This window comes from Schistocerca nitens, chromosome 3 (assembly GCF_023898315.1).
Source record: "Schistocerca nitens isolate TAMUIC-IGC-003100 chromosome 3, iqSchNite1.1, whole genome shotgun sequence".
NCBI lineage: Eukaryota > Metazoa > Arthropoda > Insecta > Orthoptera > Acrididae > Schistocerca > Schistocerca nitens.
Window position 1 is genome coordinate 421,910,864 of NC_064616.1, and position 26,633 is coordinate 421,937,496.

At 37.6% G+C, this 26,633-nt stretch overlaps 1 protein-coding gene across 1 annotated transcript in view; it reads right to left on the minus strand.

Annotated features, from left to right (window-relative positions):
- Positions 1-6,813: 6,813 nt before the first annotated feature.
- Positions 6,814-26,633, minus strand: part of LOC126248363 (terminal uridylyltransferase 7-like) — a 321,739-nt gene continuing 301,919 nt past the window's right edge. Inside the window, exon 19 of the mRNA XM_049949291.1 lies at positions 6,814-7,147. Coding sequence (XP_049805248.1) covers positions 7,068-7,147 — 80 coding nt within the window. The 3' untranslated portion in view covers positions 6,814-7,067. The remainder of the gene's footprint in view (positions 7,148-26,633) is intronic.

Consider the following 26,633-nt stretch of genomic DNA (forward strand, 5'->3'; position numbering starts at 1 on the left):
TATTTCTGCATTGTGTGTTACCACCTCGCTGGTTGATACTTTTGTATGAAGCAATGTATGATTACAGGTGCAGCAGCAAGTCCTATTTGATCATTCCTCTGGAGAACTATTAATCCGCTTTCCCATATACTCTTGTCATTAAAACTGTCTTCTTGATTTTGAAATGCAATTTTCTTATTTTAGTCAGCAACTCTTTTCTTGTCTTTGTTAAATCACAAGTTGGCGATCATCCAACAGTGTACAAATATTATACATCGCAGAAGGTACTTGTACAGATTTTAGCGGTTTCCCTGTCCTGTATTTCTGCAGAGATGATAAGCAGTTAATGATTTTCCTAACAATGTGCAATCCTAGACTCGCATTTTTGTTCACTAAAACAAATAACTGCATAGTAAAAATTATATTTAAAAATAAAATGATTTTCCACCTCATCCCTCATCACTCACTTATGTACGAGAGTTGGAACTTTAACAGTGGCAATTGTTTATTTACAGCTCGTACAAAATAGATACGTGTTTCAAAGTTTTACTGACCTTCAAAGTAGTCATCAGCATTGTGTATAACCCGTTGCAAAAATGGTTCAAATGGCTCTGAGCACTATGGGACTTAACATCTGAGGTCATCAGTCCCATAGAATTAGAACTATTTAAACCTAACTAACCGAAGGACATCACACACATCCATGCCCGAGGCAGGATTCGAACCTGCGACCGTAGCGGTCGCGCGGTTCCACACTGAAGCGCCTAGAACCGCTCGGCCACACCGGCCGGCTAACCCGTTGCCAGCGATGTGGAAGTCTTAGGATACTCTTAGCAGTGCCAGTTGTGTTGCCAGTTCGAGGGCGTGGTTTATTGCCCAACGAATTTGTAGCAGTTCTAAAGAAAATTCCGTAAAGTGTTTCCTTCAGTTTAGAAATCGAGTTGAACTCATGAGGGCTTCAGTCGGGGGAGTGCAATAGGTGGTAAAGCACTTAGCAGCCCCATCAGTCAACTTTGAAACACGTATGTATTTTGTACGAGCTGTAAATAAATAGTTGCCACTATTGAAGTTCCAACGGATCAATCTGACTCCCACCATTTACCCAGCACAATTTTGTGAAAACTGCTCTGTTCTTCCATGGAATCCTCATTTACTGCAGAGATGAGAAATCAGTCCAGGCAGTCTATATGCACATTTAAGAAGAACTATCAGGCTGGCCTGTGAAACAGACAAACATTCCCAAATCCTGCGCTGATGTCCCAGCTTTGCCAGTCACTATTTTCTTTTTTAAATGTCGTCTGTGTTTCGACTGGAAGACACACTCAGTATTAATGTCCACTAGTAGGTGTTTAGATACTTAAGTTCATATAGTGCATGCACAGTGTATAAGGTACTAGGAGGGAGTAACTTCATCACTGCTGGAAGACTGGCTGATCTAGGTAACGGAGGATTCTACTCGATGAAGCAAAATATAAATGTCCTCTTTCTGGCATAGGTTTATACACCAGAAACGTATTACACTTTGCCCACATAGGCAGCGTCTTCAGAAGGTAAATAACCGGCTTATTTATAAAGTACCTTTTATATTATTTTCTCTCACACACGTCAAAGGAAATGATGACAGTGGGAAACTAGAGGTAATACAGTGCTGTACCGAAAATAATTCTTCCCACTCTGTTTGTAAATGATCTAGTGGATAGTGTTACAACCTTCAGTTTCAACCATCGTATATCTGTCATAGTGATCACAAAAATACGATAAAAGAAACTAGGATATGGACAGAGGCATATAGATAAAAAATTTGATATCTACTAGAATTCGAGACATAACTACTTTCTGTTTGTCAAATTACTGGTTGTAGAAAGAATTAGACGATTCGGACGTAGGTTTCAAATATACACTCCTGGAAATGGAAAAAAGAACACATTGACACCGGTGTGTCAGACCCACCATACTTGCTCCGGACACTGCGAGAGGGCTGTACAAGCAATGATCACACGCACGGCACAGCGGACACACCAGGAACCGCGGTGTTGGCCGTCGAATGGCGCTAGCTGCGCAGCATTTGTGCACCGCCGCCGTCAGTGTCAGCCAGTTTGCCGTGGCATACGGAGCTCCATCGCAGTCTTTAACACTGGTAGCATGCCGCGACAGCGTGGACGTGAACCGTATGTGCAGTTGACGGACTTTGAGCGAGGGCGTATAGTGGGCATGCGGGAGGCCGGGTGGACGTACCGCCGAATTGCTCAACACGTGGGGCGTGAGGTCTCCACAGTACATCGATGTTGTCGCCAGTGGTCGGCAGAAGGTGCACGTGCCCGTCGACCTGGGACCGGACCGCAGCGACGCACGGATGCACGCCAAGACCGTAGGATCCTACGCAGTGCCGTAGGGGACCGCACCGCCACTTCCCAGCAAATTAGGGACACTGTTGCTCCTGGAGTATCGGCGAGGACCATTCGCAACCGTCTCCATGAAGCTGGGCTACGGTCCCGCACACCGTTAGGCCGTCTTCCGCTCACGCCCCAACATCGTGCAGCCCGCCTCCAGTGGTGTCGCGACAGGCGTGAATGGAGGGACGAATGGAGACGTGTCGTCTTCAGCGATGAGAGTCGCTTCTGCTTTGGTGCCAATGATGGTCGTATGCGTGTTTGGCGCCATGCAGGTGAGCGCCACAATCAGGACTGCATACGACCGAGGCACACAGGGCCAACACCCAGTATCATGGCGTGGGGAGCGATCTCCTACACTGGCCGTACACCACTGGTGATCGTCGAGGGGACACTGAATAGTGCACGGTACATCCAAACCGTCATCGAACCCATCGTTCTACCATTCCTAGACCGGCAAGGGAACTTGCTGTTCCAACAGGACAATGCACGTCCGCATGTATCCCGTGCCACCCAACGTGCTCTAGAAGGTGTAAGTCAACTACCCTGGCCAGCAAGATCTCCGGACTGTCCCCCATTGAGCATATTTGGGACTGGATGAAGCGTCGTCTCACGCGGTCTGCACGTCCAGCACGAACGCTGGTCCAACTGAGGCGCCAGGTGGAAATGGCATGGCAAGCCGTTCCACAGGACTACATCCAGCATCTCTACGATCGTCTCCATGGGAGAATAGCAGCCTGCATTGCTGCGAAAGGTGGATATACACTGTACTAGTGCCGACATTGTGCATGCCCTGTTGCCTGTGTCTATGTGCCTGTGGTTCTGTCAGTGTGATCATGTGATGTATCTGACCCCAGGAATGTGTCAATAAAGTTTCCCCTTCCTGGGACAATGAATTCACGGTGTTCTTATTTCAATTTCCAGGAGTGTAGATTAAAAATTGAGCTCGATGTTATTAAAACTACTCCAGTTAAACATAGAAAATGAACTATTTTTCTTTGTGTCAAAGTATGTGGAAAAATTAATAAAGCTTTTGTACCTAGACATTTGTTTCCTTAGACTAACTTGGCATCACTCTATGGAGTAACCACACAAAATTACACTTTAAAATCGTTTTGTTCGTTACAGAGAACAAACCAATGCGTGTAATATGATGACAGTGCACGTAGCATGGCGGGTGACAACGCTCAATCTGTTTGCCATCGTAGACTGATGCGTTTTTTAGTATGTAGTGTTACTGACACAAAAACGGTTGCTGTATATGTCTTGATACAGAGACTATATGTCATGGTGACGGAATGTTTATATCCTCCCATTTAATAATCTATCCCCAAGGACTAAGGGACAATCACATAAAAAATTCTTGGCGTGTGTGTATTAAGACTAGTGGCTCTGGTTGGTGCCTGCAACTTGTGTCATGACTCGAGACAGAGGCTCACTGTTCTCACAGCTATGAGGTGGTAGTTAATTGTTTATGTTGGTGTCCACCTATACACATTCGTAACAGCAGCACAGTGATGGACCTGTGGGTGGGGCATGACCAGGAGCGTCCGGAAGAAGCACATCGTAGCAGCACACACCGTAGCAACACTGGCAGAGGCATATGACCACGTGACTCCTCCTCACGTTTTTGCTTGTTTTAAATGAAGTTCATACTTGTCCTTTCCTGTGGAAGTATTGGCGGCAGCACACATGTGGCATGTAGTGTAATTTCGCGATGTTTTGTGTTTCTAGAAACGCTGCTACAGGGATTTTTTTTTTAATTCCCACTGCTTTCACACATCCATAGCAATGTCGTCGTGTTAGACTCCTCTCATACGTGGCATGATAGTGACATTATTGGTAATTGTTAAACATTTAAAGTCTCCTATTTCCGAGTGTCTTTGGATGACGATCTAGAAAAGTGGGTATTTGGAGTACTGGGGGACGACGGAATTGCAGCACAATGCCCCGAAACTGTAAATATAGAAATGGAAGCAGAAAAAGCTATTTGACAACCATGGCATCATTAAATTATGGTAATTCAGCCAACAGGATAATGGCATGCAATTTTTTACACATTCACTGTACTGTCAAAGTGTCTGATGCCATTTTTTCGGTCATAAATCGCAGTAATTAATATAGGACTGACATAAATATAGAGAGACTCCTATTTCGATAGCGATTATAAATAATAAATATGTGAAAGTAACTGTTGTCATAAATCATAGTAATTCAGCTAATAGGATAACACCTATTTGAATTTCCCGGCATTTTTTTTCAATCAGTATGTAAAGAGGAGGAGGGACGTGGCAACTCGAAAGAAGATAGACAATCAGTACTTAAATAAATAAACCACGAGAGCAAAAGTGGTCATTTTGTTTACATAAATGATGTAATAGTTTATGCAACCGTCTCAGCCAACTGAGCAGTTTGCTTACATATCTGATGTCATTTTTTACATTTGAAAAACAACACTTTCAAGATTTGTGGCCAAGGTAAAATGACATAATTTTTACATAAGAAGGAAAATGGGCCCTGTGTCCCAGAAACGGCTCTGAATTACTTCTGTTACAATTTGTGAGAACCTACAGCGTCATCGACATGTCAGTTTTCCATCGTATTTGATTGTGGTGACAGCAGTTCTCCATGAATTGGTGTACCTATGGCGCATGCTTGATTCACTGGCATGTGATAATGTCAATGTTCCCTCAATCTAGGAGATGCAATGTCCCACGTATTGGGCATGCGTGATCTGGGCGTAATCAAATGCTCTGATATGGGTTTAGATTTTACTCTGAGAGGAAGAGATTGCCACAGGATAGAGAACAGCGGTAGGCTGCATCAAACGCAAAAGACGAATCACGGAAAAATATTCATTGCCTTTTGCTCATGCTGAAGACAGTCATGCCGACGTTCCTTACAATTCCAGTCGTCGTCTCGGTCATATTATACTGAACTATTTCATTTGCTGCTTCGACATGGAGTTGTGTCTAGATTCAGAACAACAGCTACCCATGACTTAATGATGTATGGTGTAAAGTAATTCGTAAGATAAACTATAACCGTCGCAAGTTTTCTAAGGAATGGCACACACTCGTTCTTTTTGAACGTTTGTTACCTTACTCCTTCCGCCTGCCCCATAGATTGATGATAGTGGTTCCTAGTTACTTTAGTGTAGGGTACATAATCCACATCAACCCTGTCTTAGGAGGTGGGGTTAGTTGCGATGTATCAGAATTCCTCAGGACAGACGTGGCACTCCTCTTCAAATAAACAAGAATTTTGTAATGACGTCATTTGGAGAGCTGAAATTCTTTTAAATGCATGAACTTTGTGGGTTTTCACAGATTATCCATGGTGCCTGCAATGTTAAGCATGAAGCCAGTTGTTCAATGATGAGCTGGTTCCCATATTATGAGGGATGTCTTGTTCATTGAATCTTCAATTGATCTGTTAGAAATCACATTTGCCAGTGATTAAGCTCATATAGCTCCTTGTGCGCCTGCAAACGGTAACACAGAAGTTGTAAGGCACCGTATGAATTGTATTTCATTTTTAGATATATTTGCCTATAGCTTTTATATTCCCATAGGTCAATATTAGCTGCAGATCGTGGTGGTGCAGTGGTAATGACACACTCACTTATTTTCAGGTTTCAACTGTGTTGTTCCACAAAGTTTGTTTTTCGTGGTTATCATAAGTCTGTTCACGCAAATGCCGAGATGTTTCCTTAAAAGAGCACTGCTGACATCCAAATTTATCTTTATCCAATTAAATTTGTGCTGCCCCTCTAAATAATTACTGAAAAAGGTGGCACAGTAGTTATGGCTTTGGTCAGTATCGGGAAGGAGTGGAACTCGAATATTCCCTCTGGCCATTCAGATTTAGATTTCTGTTAAGGCAAATACTGGGATGATTTCTTTGCAAAGGTTTCCTTACTCGCCCTTGTACTAGTCTTTATTCTTGTCTACTACCAATTAGGGTTCGCTTTCGATTATGCTTCCTTTTTATCTACACTTTACTTTCTAAATGACAACTACAACAACTGTTTTCCAAACATATGGTACACTTCCATCTCAAGCGTATCCTTTTCGGCGTAGTTAGAAAAAGAAAATTGGCAGGACGCTTTGCCGCAGAAGTATGGTGTGGATGGCTTTTTGTTAATGTGCCCTTTAGCGTTACAGTTTTACCAGTCCCTGCACAGTCACATCTTGCAGAAAAGGAAGAATGGCGGCATTTTTATTATGTTTCTCGGTATCAAGTTTGTGAAGTAGCTTTCAGCTACATTTTACTGTGACGTGTCAGTGGGATGTGAGTCAGTAAAGCAGGGGGTTATTCAAAATAATCTAGACACTCTCAAGATGTTGTAAAAATGTTTGTATTATGTTTAGGTAGTATATGATTACATGTATGGGAACATCAACTCATGAAAATTTTTTTGCCGTGTTCACAAATGCTCAATAAGTGACCCGTTTAGTCACATGACACACGTCCAGTCTATAGTCCAATTTCGCCCACACTTTCCCTAAATGTCCGCATCAGTGTCAGTCACAGCTGCTCTGATACGTATTCGTAATTCAGCGATGTTATGGGGAAGTGGAAGTGTGAAAACAGCTTTTTTATTTTACCTGACAAGTACAACACACAGTGCACGTCCAGAGGATGTGAGGGGCATGTCAGCAACTGAAAATTTCCACCTGTTGCACAACCGGTCCATCACCACAGTAGTTCGGTATCCAAGAGTGCACGAACATCATGCCTCCTCCATTTGTCTGGCAGCCAAGTTGTTGAAATCACTGTAACAAAAAAAAAACTTCTTGAGCTGCTCTTTCTATACATATAACCATACAATACCTTACCGCAATACAAACATTTTTACAGTCATTTGAAAGTGTCTAGATCACTTTCAATAACATTGTACAAACACAAATCCGGTTCTGTAGCTGTTCGAAAATTATGCCATGCCATAACATACTGACATCAATTATAACTCTCAAGCAGTGGTACAATGGAAGAATGGGATACATCCCAATATTATCTTGACAACATGTTGCAACAGCAATAAGGTTAGAGTCAGTAAAGATAATCGCGAACAACTGCGGCTCTTGTAAAATCAATGAGATGAAAAAGAAAGCTTTATTTCCAGAATTTTGTGCATAGTTGTGTGTGACTTCCTCTGCCAACCTGTGACACTATTCTGCAGCTTACATTGTATGTGTGTGAATGCGTGCTGGCGTGCACATGTTCTTAGGGTGTTAAAAAACTGTTTCTGTTTTCCTTTACAGTTAAAGTCTTTACCATTTTGTGCTCTTTAACCATACTCATCTCATGACATATTAAAACTGGCCCTAAAGAAGCTGTAGCCGTGCAGCCACACCAACATATCATCATCATAACACATTTTCCCATGAAAATGACAATATCAGTATGTAGATCAGCCCCGTGAGGGGGCAAAGATCTCTTTGGAAACTGAAAACTGAATCGTCTACAGCACCATGACACACAGATGTATCAATTCAGCATCAGGGGAAAGAAAGTTGGAACACGTAATGGATATTGACTAGCAGGAAGTGCACCAAAGATAAACAAAGGAGACAGATAAAAGATAACATTACAGTGTCAGTCTATGATAACTAACACCTTGAAAGTTCAGACAGCTGAAAGTAACTAATGGTCCCTTAAACCAAAGAACAGTAAATTAAAGCCTACTTCTGATGGGGAATTAAAGTGGAAATATTGAATCATTTGGAACATCAGGTACAATTTATGGTATGTTATCAACTGGATTAATAGGATTTATTGTATGAGCACACCAGATATTCCCAGTTGGAATGGATGTTGATACACGAGCATATTTTACATCAGTAACAATAATTATTGCTGTACCAACAAGAATTATGGTATTCACATGACCAGCAACACTATATGTAACAAAGTTCAAGTTTAGCCCACCATTATTATGAGCTCTAGGATTCATTTTGTTATTTTCAGTTAGGAGATTAACTGGTTTAATATTAGGAAACTCATCATTTGGTATTTTTGTTGTCTTCAGTCCTGAGACTGGATTGATGCAGCTATCCATGCTACTCTAACCTGTGCAAGCTTCTTCATCCCCAAGTAAGTGCTGCAACCTACATCCTTCTGAATCTGCTTAGTGTATTCATATATTGGTCTCCCTCAACGATTTTTACCCTCCACACTGCCCTCCAACACTAAATTGCTGATCCCTTGATGCCTCAGAACATGTCCTACCAACCGATCCTCTCTTTTAGTTACGTTGTGCTACAAATTTCTCTTCACCCCAATCCTGTTCAGTACCTCCTCATTAGTTATGTGCTCTACCAACCTAATCTTCAGCAATCTTCTGTAGCACAACATTTCTAAAGCGTCTATTCTCTTCTTGTCTAAACTATTTATCATCCAGGTTTCACTTCCATGTATGGCTACACTCCATACAAACACTTTCAGAAAGGACTTCCTGACACTTAAATCTATACTCGATATTAACGAATTTCTCTTCTTCATAAACGCTTTCCTTGCCATTGCCATTCTACATTTTATATCCTCTCTACTTCGACCGTCATCATTTAGTTTTCTCCCCAAATAGAAAAACTCATCTACTACTTTAAGTGTGTCATTTCCTAATCTAATTCCCTCAGCATCACCTGATTTAATTAGACTACATTCCATTATCCTCGTTTTTCTTTTGTTGATGTTCATCTTATATCCTCCCTTAAAGACAATGTCCATTCCGTTCAACTGCTCTTCCAGGTCATTTGCTGTCTCTGAGAGAATTACAATGTCATCAGTAAACGTCAAGGTTTTTATTTCTTCTCCATGGATTTTAATTCCCACTCCAAATTTTTCTTTTGCTTCCTTTACTGCTTGCTCAACGTACAGATTGAATAACATTGGCGATGAAATGTCGTGTGGCTAGGGCCTCCCGTTGGGTAGACCGTTCGCCTGGTGCAGGTCTTTCGATTTGACGCCACTTCGGCGACCTGCGCGTCGATGGGGATGAAATGATTCTTATATCTGCCATCTGGTTTCTGTACAAATTGTAAATAGCGTTCCGCTCCCTGTATTTGACCCCTGCCGCCTTCAGAATTTGAAAGAGAGTATGCTAGTCAACATTGTCAAAAGCCTTCTCTAAGTCTACCAATGCTAGAAACATAGGTTTAAATTTCGTTAAACTATTTTGTAAGATACGTTGTAGGGTCAGTATTGCCTCATATGTTGCTACATTTCTAAGGAATCCAAACTGATCTTCCCCAAGGTCAGGTTCTGCCAGTTTTTCCATTCGTCTGTAAATAATTCGTGTTATTATTTTGCATCCATGACTTGTCAAACTGATAGTTCAGTAATTTTCACATCTGTCAACACCTGCTTACTTTGGGATTGGAATTATTATATTCTTCTTGAAGTCTGAGGGTATTTCGCCTGTCGCATGATACCCTTTATTTACAGGAATAACTATAAACAATAAGTGACTAAAAATCCAATTCACAATTTTATTTATTGGAGTAAAACTCATTTTCTTCCCTCAACACTCCCTAGGATTAGCAGGAATGCAATGACATTATTGATTACCCAGATGCATATACGCCATGAAATATAATATAAAGCATTCGATCAACAATCTCAATTGTTGGAGTTATTATGTTCATTGAAATTATGTGAGAAAGAATGATTACAAACCGAGTAATTATATTCAGAGCTAACATAAGTAGATCAGCTGAATGAGTACAAAATAATCCACCCACAGAACACAGTTGCTCAGAACTACCAGTGATTTCTAGTTTCTAATCTGACAGATTACTGCAGCAGATGTCATCTGTAAAAATAAAGGTATCGTTCTACCATTCCTAGACCGGCAAGGGAACTTGCTGTTCCAACAGGACAATGCACGTCCGCATGTATCCCGTGCCACCCAACGTGCTCTAGAAGGTGTAAGTCAACTACCCTGGCCAGCAAGATCTCCGGATCTGTCCCCCATTGAGCATGTTTGGGACTGGATGAAGCGTCGTCTCACGCGGTCTGCACGTCCAGCACGAACGCTGGTCCAACTGAGGCGCCAGGTGGAAATGGCATGGCAAGCCGTTCCACAGGACTACATCCAGCATCTCTACGATCGTCTCCATGGGAGAATAGCAGCCCGCATTGCTGCGAAAGGTGGATATACACTGTACTAGTGCCGACATTGTGCATGCTCTGTTGCCTGTGTCTATGTGCCTGTGGTTCTGTCAGTGTGATCATGTGATGTATCTGACCCCAGGAATGTGTCAATAAAGTTTCCCCTTCCTGGGACAATGAATTCACGGTGTTCTTATTTCAATTTCCAGGAGTGTATATATATATATATATATATATATATATATATATATATATATATATATATATATTCACTGTAAAAATAGTAAGTTTATAAATACTACATAACAATTAAAATATTTCCTTTACATCTTTGTCACACTCTAACTATAAGCTATTTAGTAATTATAAAAAATAATATAGCTAGAATAAATACTCAAAAAATAAAAGTTAAAAGATAAATCTTAAAATTAGAATCATATCATCCTTGTATATAACCAGTTAAATAAGTAAATAATCTCTACAAGCTCTGGCTACCTAATAATAACCCCCAACCATAATAGAAAGACTTTGCTGAATAACAACCCAACTTTAAAGGTAAATGTCTAACAAACTTAGTCGTGCAGACATAAATAAAAATCTAAAAGAACAACAGTAATTGTTAAAAACGTCAAATAATAAGGTAAAGCAATCAAATAAGGAATAGAAAAAAAATATCAAGATAAAAGTCTACAAACAAAAAAGCAATGAACAATACACTAATTATTCCAAAAGAAATATAATAACTCATATCGTCAAAAGAAAATCTTGATCAAAAATCAATATCACCAGATAAATAATAAAACAGCTGAAAAGAGTAAGAAACTGTTAAACCAGTAAAGAAAAAATTTAACAAAATCAAACATTAATTCCCATTAAACATATCAAGAATTAAATCGTTTGAATCGAAACCAGCTAAGGAATATATACCACATGAAGACAATCCAGAAATATTAAAATAAACAGAGGTTAAAGGCATAAAATTTACAACAGAACCACATAAAACGAATATTCTGAGAATCCTTTACATTATGAATTATTGAACCTGCACATATAAATAATAATGCTTTAAATAGTGCATGAGACAGCAAATGAAAAAAGCAAGCTTTAGATAGCACATTGCCAAAATTCTTATTATTAAACAAAGCTGGTCTAGAGCACAAAGAACAATAATCTTTTCTAAATCAAATTATAAGTTAGCCTCTAAACCTACCATATACGAGGTATGTCTACAAAGTAAGTTCCATTTGGTTATATAAAACAAACATGTACAGATACTGAAAAATATTTATTGTAAAAAAATCTACAACTGTTAAACTACTTTTCTACATAGATTCTGAAATTTTGTAGGCACTTGTCATAGCATGGCACAAGTTTTTGTATGCCTTATTCACAGAAGGTTGCCGCCTGTGTGTTAAACCATGTGGTAACATGTTCTTTCAGCTCGGCATCGTCATTGAAGTGTTGATCACCAAGGACAGATTTTAGGTGTACGAAGAGATGAAAGTCCCTAGGAGCGAGGTCCAGGCTCTATGGAGGATGATTAAACGTGACCCAGTGAAATTCCCGTAAGAGTTGTTAGGTCACATTTGCAGTGTGAGGTCGGGCATTATCGTGGAAAAAAACACCTTTTGACAGTAATCCTCGGCGCCTATTCTGTATTGTGCTGTGTAATTTCTTAATGGTCTCATTGTAACCATGTGCATTGATTGTTTCACCTCGTGCTAAGACATCAGCAAAATGCCTTTTCTGTCCCAAGAAACGGTGCACATGACTTTTCGAGGCTTAACCTACATTGGCGATAAAGTGTGCGTCCATTCCACTGATTTCCATATTGTTTCAGGGGTGTTGTACAATACCCAAGTTTCGTACCCCGCAACTATCCTAGAAAGAAAATCATCGCCTTCTTCATTGTGGCATGTCAAAAGCTGAAATGCACTGCCCATCTGTTGTTTTTTGTATTGTTCAGTAAGAATTTTGGGTACCCAACGAGAGCAAAGTTTTCGAAATTTCAGTTTCTCAGTAACAATTTCATGAATTAGTGATCATGATATTTGCGGAACTTCCATAGCAAGTGCACTCAGTGTAAATTTACGGTTGTGCTTAATCTTCTCTTCAATTGTGTGAACGAGTTCATCAGTAAGCACAGATGGGCGTCCACTTCGTTCTTCATCGTACACTTGATCACATCATTCATTGAACAGTCTGACCCATCTTCTAACCATTGAATCACTCATAGCATTTTATCCCTAAACCGCGAAAATTTGCAGATGAATTTACTTTGGTTTAACTTTCTTTGCATTTACAAAACGAATCACAGATCTGATTTCACATGCAGCGCCATTTTCACTTACAGCTGACATTATAAAGAAGCACTTCTAATCAGAAGTTGGCAGCAGTGGTCTGAAAATGGCGTACATGTCTTCTCCTTGAGTCAGACTAACTGCTGCGCATGCTTGGAACTGCAATCGTAGCGCTGCCACGGATAGAAACAGAAACAGAACTTAATTTGTGGACGAGTCTCATATATAGTTACACAGCCAAACAGTAACAAGAATCAATCACTATTAAAAGTATCTAGTATTGGACTGAAACGAATTAATAATTAAACACTGGGTAATAACAAGAACACAAGAATGAATGAAACCAGAAATAGGGATAGGAGCAGCCATAGCTGCAGGAAGTCAAGAAGAGAAAACAATACAATCTCTCTTAGTTAAAGCTTCCAAACAATTAATATGGTAATAAGCTTAACCCCAAAAGCGTTTGAGATAAAATCATAATAACAAATATAATTCCCATCACCAAAATTTAACATTCTGGCAAATGAAATTAAAACAGCAACATCATCAATCCATTTAGATGAAGCAGGTAATATACTTGCACTCCAAGATTTTAAATTTTGATAGTAAATAACTAAAGATAAGAAACCAACTCTAGAACAACTCAACATCATAAAATTCTAATACAATCTGGATTAATATTGAAAGAATGAATATCTAAATAATAATAATAAGACGATTTATATTTTCTTCACCAGCTATGTAATCCTCACTACAATAAATCACTCAAGAAGATACATATATAATAAAAGATATAAAAATAAGAACTATTCAATCTAAAATTAAAGTTATTACCACTATAGAACCATTCAAGTTAAAAAAATTCCCACTCAATAAAATCGCTGTAATCAATTATTAAATAGTAAGTATCCAAAGTAAAAATTACAGTTCCAGAATGAGTAAAGAAAAAACTTAAAGAAAGAAATATATATGACCTAAGCGAAAAACTTCACATAACTGATCCATTGAGCAATTACAATACGTGAACAAATTTAAATAAACAAATAGTGGCCATTTAAACAAAGGATGTTTCATGGCTACCAATGTAAAAATAAAAACTGATACTCATGCAAATAACCAAGAGAGCAAGTGTAATCACCAGAATAGTAAGAACCATGTTGAGAATAAGAATATATACATATTTAATATAAACAGCTCTGAAAAGAAGATAAAAAATTTATATCAAAAATTCAAAAGAAGACCAGACCATAATTCTACTCAACAATCTTAATTCACCTATTAAAATTAAAAATGGAGGAGCAGCCACATTCGATGATATCAAAAGAAATCATCACAAACCCATACTAGGTATTAAATTAGTTGTACCCATGTTAATTAATAATATACATCTACCTAATCGTTCATAAATAATATCTGAAGAACAAAAAAACCAGAAGAACGTAAACCATGACCAACCATCAAAGAAACTGAACCTATACAAGCCCATTCATTTATTTTTATTAAACCACCAATTCTCACTTCGTGTATAATAAATTTTCTTGAGACGAAGAAGCTTATGTTCACAACTCAACACAGTTTTAGAAATTATCACTCGTGTAAAGCTCAGCTTGGCCTTTTCTCACATGATATACTGTGAACTATGGCCAAATGCCAACAAGATGATTCCACATTTCTAAATTTCTGAAAAGTGTTTGACATGGTGCCCTCATTGCATGCTGTTAAAGAAGGTAAAAGCATAAGGAACAGGTTCATAGATATGTGAGTGGCTAGCAGGGTGCGATTTGTGCTTTTACCAGTGGGGGGGGGGATGTCTTAGGGGGTTAGTAGAATTATATATGTTACTAGCTTGGACCGTGGCGTTACACATGGTTAAACAGCTTTTTATAAATAGATGTTAATGCCGAAACTCACTATTCACACGTATGCACTATCAGAAAAGCCATCCCTTGTTATATCTTTAAAAAGTACATTATAGGTAAAGGTTATTTACAAAATCATCTACATGCAGGTATACGAGGGGAATTTAAAATGTAGAGGCACATTTGTGAAAAGCTGTACTTACTCTGATGACAGAAAACTGAAACATATTAATAGTAAGACTTATTAAAAACTTTCAGTGTTTGACTCCACAGATTTAAATTATATGTAAAGTTTTATTCCAGTGCGTGGGAAATAAACATCCCAGGTTGGGATGCATAAACTAAATCCAGAGGAGGGGATGGTCTGAAGCAGAGGGGGGGGGGCGGGAAATCCCCCCCATCCCACCCTGCAAATCGCACACTGGTGGCCAGACACCTTCTTATGTTACAGACCCCAGTACATTGCCCTGAACAGCTAGTGTTCATCAGAGTCAAGGATGTCCTCAGGAGTGCCCAAGGAAAATGTGATAAAACTGCTATTACTCTCTACATACATAAACGATTTGGTGGACACGGTGTGCAGCAACCTGCAGTTGTTTGCTGATGACACTGTGTTGTACAGTAAAGTGTTGAAGCTTAGTGACTGTAAGAGGATACAAGATGACTTATACAAAATTTCTAATTGATGTGATGAATGGCAATTAGCTTTAAAAGTAAAAAATTGTAAGTTAATGTGGATGAGTAGGGAAAACAAATAAATAATTTTCTGATGCAGCATTAGTAGTGTCCTGCTTGACACAGTCACATCGTTTAAATACCTGTGCTTAATGTTGAAAAGGGATATGAGAGGAAACGAGCATGTAGGAATTGTAGAATGGAAGGAAAATGGTCGATTTCGGTTTGCTCAGAGAGTATTAGGAAATTGTGGTTCATCTGTAAAAGAGACCACATATGGGGCCCTGACGGGACCTGTCCTTGAGTACTGCTCGAGTATTTGGCAGCAACACCAGGTTGGATTAACGGAAGAATTAAAGTAATTCAGAGATGGGCTGCTAGATTTGTTACTGGTAGGTTCATACAATGTACAAGTGTTACTGAGATGCTTCACGTATTCAAATTGGAATCCCTGGAGGGAAGGCCGACGCTCTTTCTCAGGGACACCATGGAGAAAATTTAGAGAGCTGGTATTTGAAGATGACTGCCGATGATTCTGCTGCCAGTAACATACATTGCACTAAGATACAAAAAAATTAGGGCTCATTCAGACGCATACAGAGAGTCACTTTTCCCTCGTTCTGTTTGCGTGTTGAACAGGAAGGGAAATGACTACTAGTGGTATAGGGTATACTCACAATGCACCATGAGATGGATTGAGGAATATTGATGTAGAAGAAGATGAAGAACTATTCTTATACGAGCAACAGACGAATAAGCAATTAAAGACTGTATATCACTCCAATGAAACCAATTAAATCTAACAACAGTACCATCTGGTAAGGTTAAAGATAAACAAAAAATTAAACTTTAAACCCAAATAAGTAAATAACCTTTATTGCAAGAAAAATACCATAACCATCTAACTTCAATAAAATGCCAGTGAGAATTATTCTAATACAAATAGGGCTTTCCGCATGAGCCTTTCGAAGTCAAAGATGAACAAAGAATACTGACATCTTACCTAAAAAGCCAAAATTATAAAATCATTAAAAAATAAAAGCATAAGAAGCTGACGCAATGAACAAAAGATAATACAGAGTATTAGCAAAATCGTAAACCTTAAATAAAACCAACAATAAAGGTTATCTAGCAAACTGAAGTATAAAAAGCAAACATCAGCCTGTCAGCACTCAGGTTGATAACCTCAACCCAAAATCAAAATTTAAAGTAGTAACAAATGTAGCCTCAAAGAAAATATAAAATGAAAGTAAACCCAATCTAGCAAATGAATGGTACAATATCATCATTAAAATTAGAACCACATAAAATAAAAAATATAATGATATGAAGATAAATAAACTGAATCTTTAGCAGTAATTATTAAAGAACAAATTTTAAAACTTAACAAAAAACTAAAAGAAACATCATTAGTGTCAAAATAATATCCATAATTGTACTTATATCAGCATAAGAATAAAGGAAAATTATAATCATAAAACTAGACAGAAACATCAAAGAATGCAACAACCATCAAAAATTATTTAACAAACAATGAGGGATAAAAATTACTATAAATAAATATTTTAACATAAATAAAATCAAACCCAATTACAAAATCCTTACTATGAGAACGAATTATTGAAACTGAAATAAAGAGTCCCCTTGCAGCAGAAAAAACTAAAAAAATAAAAAAATAATGGTAATCAGTTTCAGTAAGAAGAGTAATAATTAATATAAATAAAGGAAAAGCAATATAGTCTAATCTCACTAAAACTATCAATAAAAGATTACATTTTATAGAAAATACCGTACACACCAGCAAAATAAACTAATAAAGAAGTAAAAATAGAAAATATAAACATCTTTTTTAATAGTTTAAAAAAACATTGGTCATGTGAATACAAAATAAGTATAGCCCTGACTTTTAAAACTTCAGAAGTAGGAAAATTTTCCTGTCCTCAGTCTCCAAGAACGATGTTTTATTTAACTAAACCTCAAATGATTATAATAACAATTATATCACTATCAAATATAATAAATATTAGTTTTATTAAATTAAGACATCCAATGTCAATAATATTTTTTTTATTTTTCTGCTAAAATTCCTTATTGCTGTTATGACAGGAAGGATTGGATTAACATATATTTTATTTTTAACACTTCTTGGTGGTATATTACTTTCATTTATTTATATTACAAGAATTGTGTCAAACAAGTACGCCAATCAAAATCAATTAATGTCATTTTTACTTCAAAACTATGAATTATCATTATATTAACACTAGTTTTTAAAAGTACTGAACCTATTAATATTAATAATTCAGTTAGTCACCAAGAAATAATAGTATCCTTAGATAAACTATAGTATAATCCAATATTCATAAATACAATAATAATCCGCCCCCCCCATGAACCATGGACCTTGCTGTTGGTGGGGAGGCTTGTGAGCCTCAGTGATACAGATGGCCATACCGTAGGTGCAACCACAATGGAGGGTTGTCTGTTGAGAGGCCAGACAAACGTGTGGTTCCTGAAGAGGGGTAGCAGCCTTTTCAGTAGTTGCAGGGGCAACAGTTTGACTGATTGACTGATCTGGCCTTGTAACACCAACAAAAATGGCCATGCTGTGCTGGTACTGCAAACGGCTGAACGCAAGTGGAAACTACTGCCATAACTTTTCCTGAGGGCATGCAGCTATACTGTATGGTTGAATGATGATGGCGTCCTCTTGAGTAAAATATTTCGGAGGGAAATTAGTCCCCCATTTGGATCTCCAGGCAGGGACTACTAAGAAGGACGTCGTTATCAGGAGAAAGAAAACTGGCATTATAAGGATCGGGCGTGGAATGTCAGATCCCTTAATTGGGCAGGTAGGTTAGAAAATGTAAAAAGGGAAATGGATACGTTAAAGTTAGATATAGTGGGAAATAGTGAAGTTCGGTGGCAGGAGGAACAAGACTTTGGTCAGGTGAATACAGGGCTATAAATACAAAATCAAATAGGGGTAATGCAGGAGTAGGTTTAATAATGAATAAAAACATAGGAGTGCGGGTAAGCTAGTACAAACAACATAATGAACCCATTATTGTGGCCAAGATAGACACGAAACCCACGCCTACTACAGTAGTACGAGTTTATATGCCAACTAGCTCTGCAGATGATGAAGAAATTGATGAAATGTATGATGAAATAAAAGAAATTATTCAGATAGTGAAGGGAGACGAAAATTTAATAGTCATGGGTGACTGGAATTCGAGAGTAGGAAAAGGGAGAGAAGGAAAAATAGCAGGTGAATATGGATTGGGGCTAAGAAATGAAAGAGGAAGCCGTCTGGTAGAATTTTGCACAGAGTATAACTTAACCATAGCCAACACTTGGTTCAAGAATCATGAAAGAAGGTTGTACACATGGAAGAATCCTGGCGATACTAGAAGGTATCAGATAGATTATATAATGGTAAGACAGAGATTTAGGTACCAGGTTTTAAATTGTAAGACATTTTCAGAGGCAGATGTGGATTCTGACCACAATCTATTGGTTATGAACTGTAGATTATAAAACTGAAGAAACTGCAAAAAGTTGGGAATTTAAGGAGATGGGACCTGGATAAACTGACTAAACCAGAGGTTGTACAGAGTTTCAGGGAGAGCATAAGTGAACAATTGACAGGAATAGTGGAAAGAAATACAGTAGAAGAAGAATGGGTAGCTCTGAGGGATGAAGTAGTGAAGGCAGCAGAGGATCAAGTAGGTAAAAATACGAGGGCTAGTAGAAATCGTTGGGTAACAGAAGAAATATTGAATTTAATTGATGAAAGGAGAAAATATAAAAATGCAGTAAATGAGGCAGGCAAAAATGGGTACAAACGTCTAAAAAATGAGATCGATGGGAAGTGCAAAATGGCTAAGCAGGGATGGCTAGAGGAAAAATTTAAGGATGTATATGCTTCTCTCACTAGGGCAAGACAGATATTGCCTACAGGAAAATTAAAGAGACCTTTAGAGAAAAGAGAGCCACTTGTATGAATATCAAGAGCTCAGATGGAAATCCAGTTCTAGGCAAGGAAGGGAAGGCAGAAAGGTGGAAGGAGTATATAGAGGGTCTATACAAGGGCAATGTACTTGAGGACAATATTACACTCTTCGACATGGGTTCTATTTCTGATATTAAAGTATGTGCTTCTAGACCATTTTACTGTGGGAAATTCAAATATGTAAACAAAATATCGTTGTCAGGGATACTTTTTATGTAATCTGTATATATATATATATATATATATATATATATATATATATATATATATATATATATATTCACAATTCATGGCAAACACAGAGACGTTATAGAGAGATACGGGTATGTTGCCGCATCCAGTAGTGATAGAACGTGATAATTTCTTGTGTAACAGCAGGTGGGAAGAATCAGACATCATTAGGTTATCCCCCGCCACACCTATGTCATTAAGACCACCTGAAACATCTCATTAACTCGAACGGCGACAGCCGGTCGCTGCCTCGGCAGTAAAGCTTCAAGCCTCCTACGGGCAGGTGCATCGAGTTTACAACAGTGGTGTTAGCCGCAACTTGTGTCAGTCTTAACGAGTGGGTTTTTTTTTGACTGACAAGTAACTGTCTGTCATATTTCCGAGCACGGTTGAATTTTTTAGTTCCTATGTGTAAACTGATTGAGCCTGTTGCTGAAGTTAAAACGACTGCTTGTTTTTACACATCAGCGTTCCTCTAGTTCCCTACTATTAATTTAATACAGGTGTATTACCAAAGTGGTATTTTTAAAAGTGCAGAAATGCCACGTCGTCGTGGATGTCGATATAAGCCGGACAACTTCTGCTACATCTGTGGGAAGTTCACTTTTGCCAGAAATAGGAAGAAAATTTCTTCAGTCATAAAGAAAGCATACAAACATTACTTTGGAGTAGAGGTAGGAGACCAAGATAAAGAATGGGCAGCACATTTCTGTTGTGCTACATGTTACTGCAAACTAATTCAGTGGTGGAAAGAATGTGGCGTTGTTTGCTGTTCCCATGGTGTGGAGGGAGCCTAAGGACCATGTTACTGATTGTTATTTCTGCCTAACAAAAATTTAGGGTTTTACAAGTGAAAAGTCGAAGAGGCACGTTGTTTACCCAGATCTGCCTTCAGCGAGAATGCCAGTTCAGCATTCCGACAACCTTCCAGTACCTTCAAGAGCTCGAGGTCAAATTCTGAGTGACAGTGAAATACGTAGTAGTGAAGAAATCACAGATGATGATTCTTTATATCACTGCACAAGTGAGTCATCGCCACATTTGTTAACACATGCAGATTTAAATGATTTAGTACGTGATCTAGGACTAAGTAAACAAAAGGCGCAGCTGCTTGGTTCAAGATTACAAGAGTATAATCTACTGCACCAAAGTACTAAAATCAGTGTTCAGGCACAGAGAACATGCCTTTATTTCTTATTTTCCAACTGACGAAGCACTGACATTTTGCAATGACGTTTGTGGCCTGATGAAAGTGCTGAACTTCACTTATATTTCACAGGAGTGGAGACTTTTCATAGATGCATCGAAAACAAGTCTGAGGGTGTTTTGCTCCATAACGGAAATAAAATACCCTCTGTTCCAGTAGGTTACGCTAGTTTGAGAAAAGAGAATTACCAATTCGTACAAAGGATGCTAAATTCCTTAAAATACAATGAACACAAATGGAAAATATGTGCAGATTTCAAGGTAATTGCTATGGTACTGGGAATGCAACAAGGTTACACAAAGTATGCCTGTTTTCTTTGCGAGTGGGATAGTCGAGACCGAAATTCTCACTACGTGAAAAAGAAATGACCTAGGCGAAGATGGAAAGTTGGCGAAAACAATGTACAACGTGAAAGTCCGGTAGCCCCTGAATATATACTACTTCCACCGCTTCACATCAAACTTGGCCTGATGAAACAATTCGTAAAGGCCATGGATCCAACAGGATGTGGGTTTGCATATCTAGCTACCAAATTCCCCTGTCTTTCAGCTGCAAAAACAGAGGAAGGTGTATTTGTGGGCCGACAAATCAGTGAGCTGCAGAAAGATGAAAATTTCGAAGCATGTTTAACTGATAAAGAAAAAACCGCATGGGACTGTTTCAAGATGGTGTCGGAAAACTTCCTCGGAAGAAGAAGAGCTACTAACTACAAAGCAATGGTGAAGGATATGATCAAAGAATATCAGGATTTGGGGTGCAATATGTCTTTGAAGGTACATATGATGGACTCTCATCTGGACTACTTCACAGAGAGTTGTAGTGACGTATCAGATGAACATGGGGAAAGATTCCATAAAGACATTTCTACCATAGAAAGGCGCTATGAAGGGAAGGGGGTACCTTCTATGTTAGCAGATTATTGCTGGAATATCATTCGAGAGAAGAAAGATTCACAATACAAGAGAAAAAAGTGATGTGCATTACAAGGCAGTGGCTCATTGTTTGTCATTTTCTGTAATTTCTCATGTCAAATAAATGCTTCAAAGTGTATACACAAAGGTTACTGTGTTATATGTTAGATCCCACCCTCCATTAATGTGATGAACTTATAACATCATAAAGATGTGCATTTGCTTGTCGAATTTCACCTCACGTTTGCTGCACTATATCAGAAACTGAAAAGAGAAATAAAATTGCGATTACTCATAAACTATCCCTGACAGAAAAAAACCAAAAACAGTTTTCAATTCAGCATTCAAAATACAACTAGGATCACAATATTTTTTATCAGAAATAGAAAAAAAGGTTTTTTTTGTAGAACAGTGTTATCGAAATGGATGAGGATGTAGATGAAGATGAAATGGGAGATAAGATACTGCGTGAAGAGTTTGACAGAGCACTGATATACTTGAGTCGAAACAAGGCCCCGGGAGTAGACAACATTCTCTTAGAACTACTGACGGCCTTGGGAGAGCCAGTCATGTCAAAACTCTACCATCTGGTGAGCAAGATGTATGAGACAGGCAAAATACCCTCAGACTTGAAGAAGAATACAATAATTCCAATCCCAAAGAAAGCAGGTGTTGAAAGATGTGAAAATTAGTGAACTATCACTTTAACAAATCACAGCTACAAAATACTGAGGCAAATTATTTACAGACGAAGGGAAAAAATGGTAAAAGCCAACCTCGGGGAAGATCAGTTTGGATTCCGTAGAAATGTTGGAACACGTAAAGCAATACAGACCTTCCGACTTACCTTAGAAGAAAGATTAAGGAAAGGCAAACCTACGTTTCTAGCATTTGTACACTTAGAGAAAGCTTTTGACAATGTTGCCTGGAATACTCTCTTTCAAATTACAAAGTTGGCAGGGGTAAAATACAGGGAGCGAAAGGCTATTTACAATTTGTACAGAAACCAGATGGCAGTTATAAGAGTCGAGGGGCACAAAAGGGAGGCAGTGGTTGGTAGGGAGTTAAACATGGTTGTAGCCTCTCCTCGATGTTATTCAATCTGTATATTGAGCAAGCAGTTAAGAAAACAAAAGAACAATTCGTAGGAGGTATTAAAATCCATGGAGAAGAAAAAAAACATTGAGGTTCGCCGATGACATTGTAATTCTGTCAGAGACAGCAATGGACTTGGAAGAGCAGTTGAACGGAACGGACAGTGTCATGAAAGGAGGGTATAAGATGAACATCAACGAAAGCAAATGAGGATAATGGAATGTAGTCGAATTAAGTCTGGTGATGCTGAGGGAATTAGATTAGGAAATGAGACACTTAAAGTAGTAAAGGAGTTTTGCTATTTGGGGAGCAAAATAACTGATGGATGTCGAAGTAGAGTCAATATAAAGTTTAAACTAGCAATGGCAAGGAAAGCGTTTCTGAAGAAGAAAAATTTGTTAACATCGAGTATAGATTTAAGTGTCAGAAAGTCCTTTCTGAAAGTATTTGTATGGAGTTTAGCCAAGTATAGAAGTCAAACGTGCACGGTAAATAGTTCGCACAAGAAAAGAATAGAAGTTTTCGAAATGTGGTGCTACAGATGAATGCTGAAGATTAGATGGGTAGATCATATAATTAACGAGGAGGTATTGAATAGAATTGGAGAGATGAGAAGTTTGTGGTACAACTTGACAAGAAGAAGGGATGGGTTGCTAGCACATGTTCTGAGGCATCAGGGGATCACAAATTTAACATTGGAGGGCAGCGTGGAGGGAAAAAGTCTCTCAGGGAGACCAAGAGCTGAATACACAAAGCAGATTCAGAAGGATGTAGTTTGCAGTAAGTACTGGGAGATGAAGAAGCTTGCACAGAATAGAGTAGCATGGAGAGCTGCATCAAACCTGTCTCAGGACTGAAGACCACAACAACAACTACATCAACAATAATAATTATTATTTACTTATTCCTAGCAGTATTAGGAGCGGTCAAAATTAGTAACATTAAGCAAGGATCTATTTAAAAAATAATGTAACTATACTAACAATAAACCCCTATGATTATCACAGCCTTCAATTAAAATTATTAATAACTCTTTAATTGACTTACCAGTATTAACAAATATTTCGTATTCATGAAATTTTCTATCAATACTGGGTTTATCTTTAGTACATTAAATTCTAACAGGATTATTTTTAGCTAAAAAATGGCACCTTAAATATCAAAATAGCATTTAGAAGTGCAGTACATATCTGTTGAGATGTAAATAATGGTTGAATTATTCAAACATTACATGCAAAGGAGCTCCTATATTTTACGTTTGCATGTATCTACATGTAGGGTGAGGAATTTATTGTTGATAATATATGTACATACACACAGATGACTAATTAAAACAGTAATTTTATTTTTAATTATACCATCCGCATTCATAGGATATCTTCTACCTTGAGGTGAAATATCCTTTTGAGGTGCAACAGTAATTACAAACCCATTATCAGCAATTCCATATTTAGAACCATACTATGAGGAGGGTTTGCTGTAGGTAACACAACTTTAAATCGAATATTTTACATCTTATTTTGTATTTGTATTTATTATCACAGCTATAGTTGCAATTCATCTAATCTTTCTTCACCAAAGGGAATCTAATAATCCTTTACTGTTAAATGGCGATACTGAAGAAAGTTCACTCCCTCTATATTTTAAATTGAAGTATTCTATTTCATTTGCATTAGAAATGTCACTACTAATTATATAACACTTAATTTACACTTATCTTTTAGGAGACCTACATAATTATGTTCCAAATATGCTCTCATTACACTAGTTAATATTCAACAAGAACGATATTTCATCTTTGCTTATAAAATTTTTGGTCAAGTTCCATTAAGTTAGGAGGTAATACTGCATTATTTTTACCAATTATAGCCTCAAATGGTTCAAATGGCTCTGAGCACTATGGAACTTAACATCTGTGGTCATCAGTCCCCTAGACTTAGAACTACTTAAACCTAAAGACATCACACACATCCATGCCCGAGGCAGGATTCGAACCTGCGACCGTAGTGGTCGCGCAGTTCCGCACTGACGCACCTAGAACCACTCGACCACCGCGGCTGGCTATAGCCTCTATAATATTACCATTTTATAACAGAAGGCCATTCAAGGGGTATTCAGTTTTATCTCAGGAATCAAATCTTACTTTGAGTTACAGCAGTTTTGGCACACTTATTAATATGATGTGGTAAATGGCCCACTGTAGAACCTTATGCTATAACTGGGCAAATCTTAACAATCATTTACTTTGTCTACTTCATAATATATGTTCATGTAGCAACTGCATGAGATAAATTAATTAAGAAATAAACACCAAATATGTTAATTAGCTTAGGAAAAGTATATGTTGAGGTGCAACAGTAATTACAAATCGATTACTAGCAATTTCATATTTTGACTTATTTCTCTTCCCTTCAGCTACTGAACAGCTTTTGATTTTGCTGAAGGAGAATGCGACTTAATTCAGGAAGTGTGAGGAGGGTTTGCTCTCCATAACACAACTTTAAATAGAACTACACATTTAATTTTTTACTACTATTTATTATTTTTAAAATATAAAACTAAAAATTGATTTGTTCCATTAACTTTTCCTAAAAAATTCCATTAAATAAGTGAAATGAATAAAATTTTTGGATCAGTAAATGAAATAAAATATTTAAGGCTGCAGAAAAAAACTCTTTCAAGCAAATATATTAATTTATCTGAAAAAAACATAGTACAGCTCCACAAATCTAAATAAATTCAAAAGATATAACAGTGAGCATAATAAAAATATGAAAGAGTGAAAGCACCACCTATGAAAGTAAACCAATAACATAAATACAACTCTAATATACTCTGCCAAAAAATCAAAGTAAAAGCACCCACACCATATTCAAAATAAAATCCTGAAATTAATAAAGGTTCTCCTTCAGCAAAATCAAAAGCTGTTCAGTAGCTGAAGGGAAAAGAAATAACAATAAATAAAAAATATAGCTGATAACTTATAACATCAAACATATCAAATCGACCAATTAAAATATTTAAAGATAACAAAATCATAGCTAATATATGTGAAGTAGTCTGGGCAACAAAATATAAAGAACCTAGTAAAGAATAATAAGAATTTGATGATAAAACCAGCAATTATTACAGTATACACACCTAATCTAGTACTAAATGAAAAATAACAAATGACAAACAAGGAATCCATACTATTTGTAGAAAAAAATCTACTTGAATGAATTCTAAATTCAATGCATTAATTTCTCAAAATAGTATTCAATTAATAGTAATCAATAACATAAAAGTATTTTACCCACATGATCCTTTCATATCAAGGTAGACAAGTGAACATAAAATAGAAATCTGAACTTAGAGTGTGTAAGCATTTAAGGGGCGAGCACACCAACTCACTGGGCTCTGGCACCTAAAATTTTTCTTGATACAACATCAAGATTGCAATCTGCTTTTGTCCATATGAGCTCTCATAAACAATTTTGCTGGTTGCCATAAGATAACTTAATTACATGACCATAAATTATGGATCATGATAGACATAAATTAATGACTTAGTAATTAAGAGTTTAATTATTTTTCATGTCACCCCAACAAAACATTATCAATAAATATAGAAAGATTAACTAAAAACTATACAAAACTAAAATGTGAAGCTCTGTAGGGTCATCTCGTCCTAAAGATAAATTTAAGCCCTCTGACTGAAAAGTTAAATCCAAAAAAGAGGCAGCTAATTTCCTTTCAAGCCATTCATTCCGGCCACTAATTATGAGACTAATGATTAAGCTACCTGTTCATGGTCAAAATACCATGGGACTTCAAAATTTTTCCTCAATTAGCAGAAGCAGACCTCAAAATATTG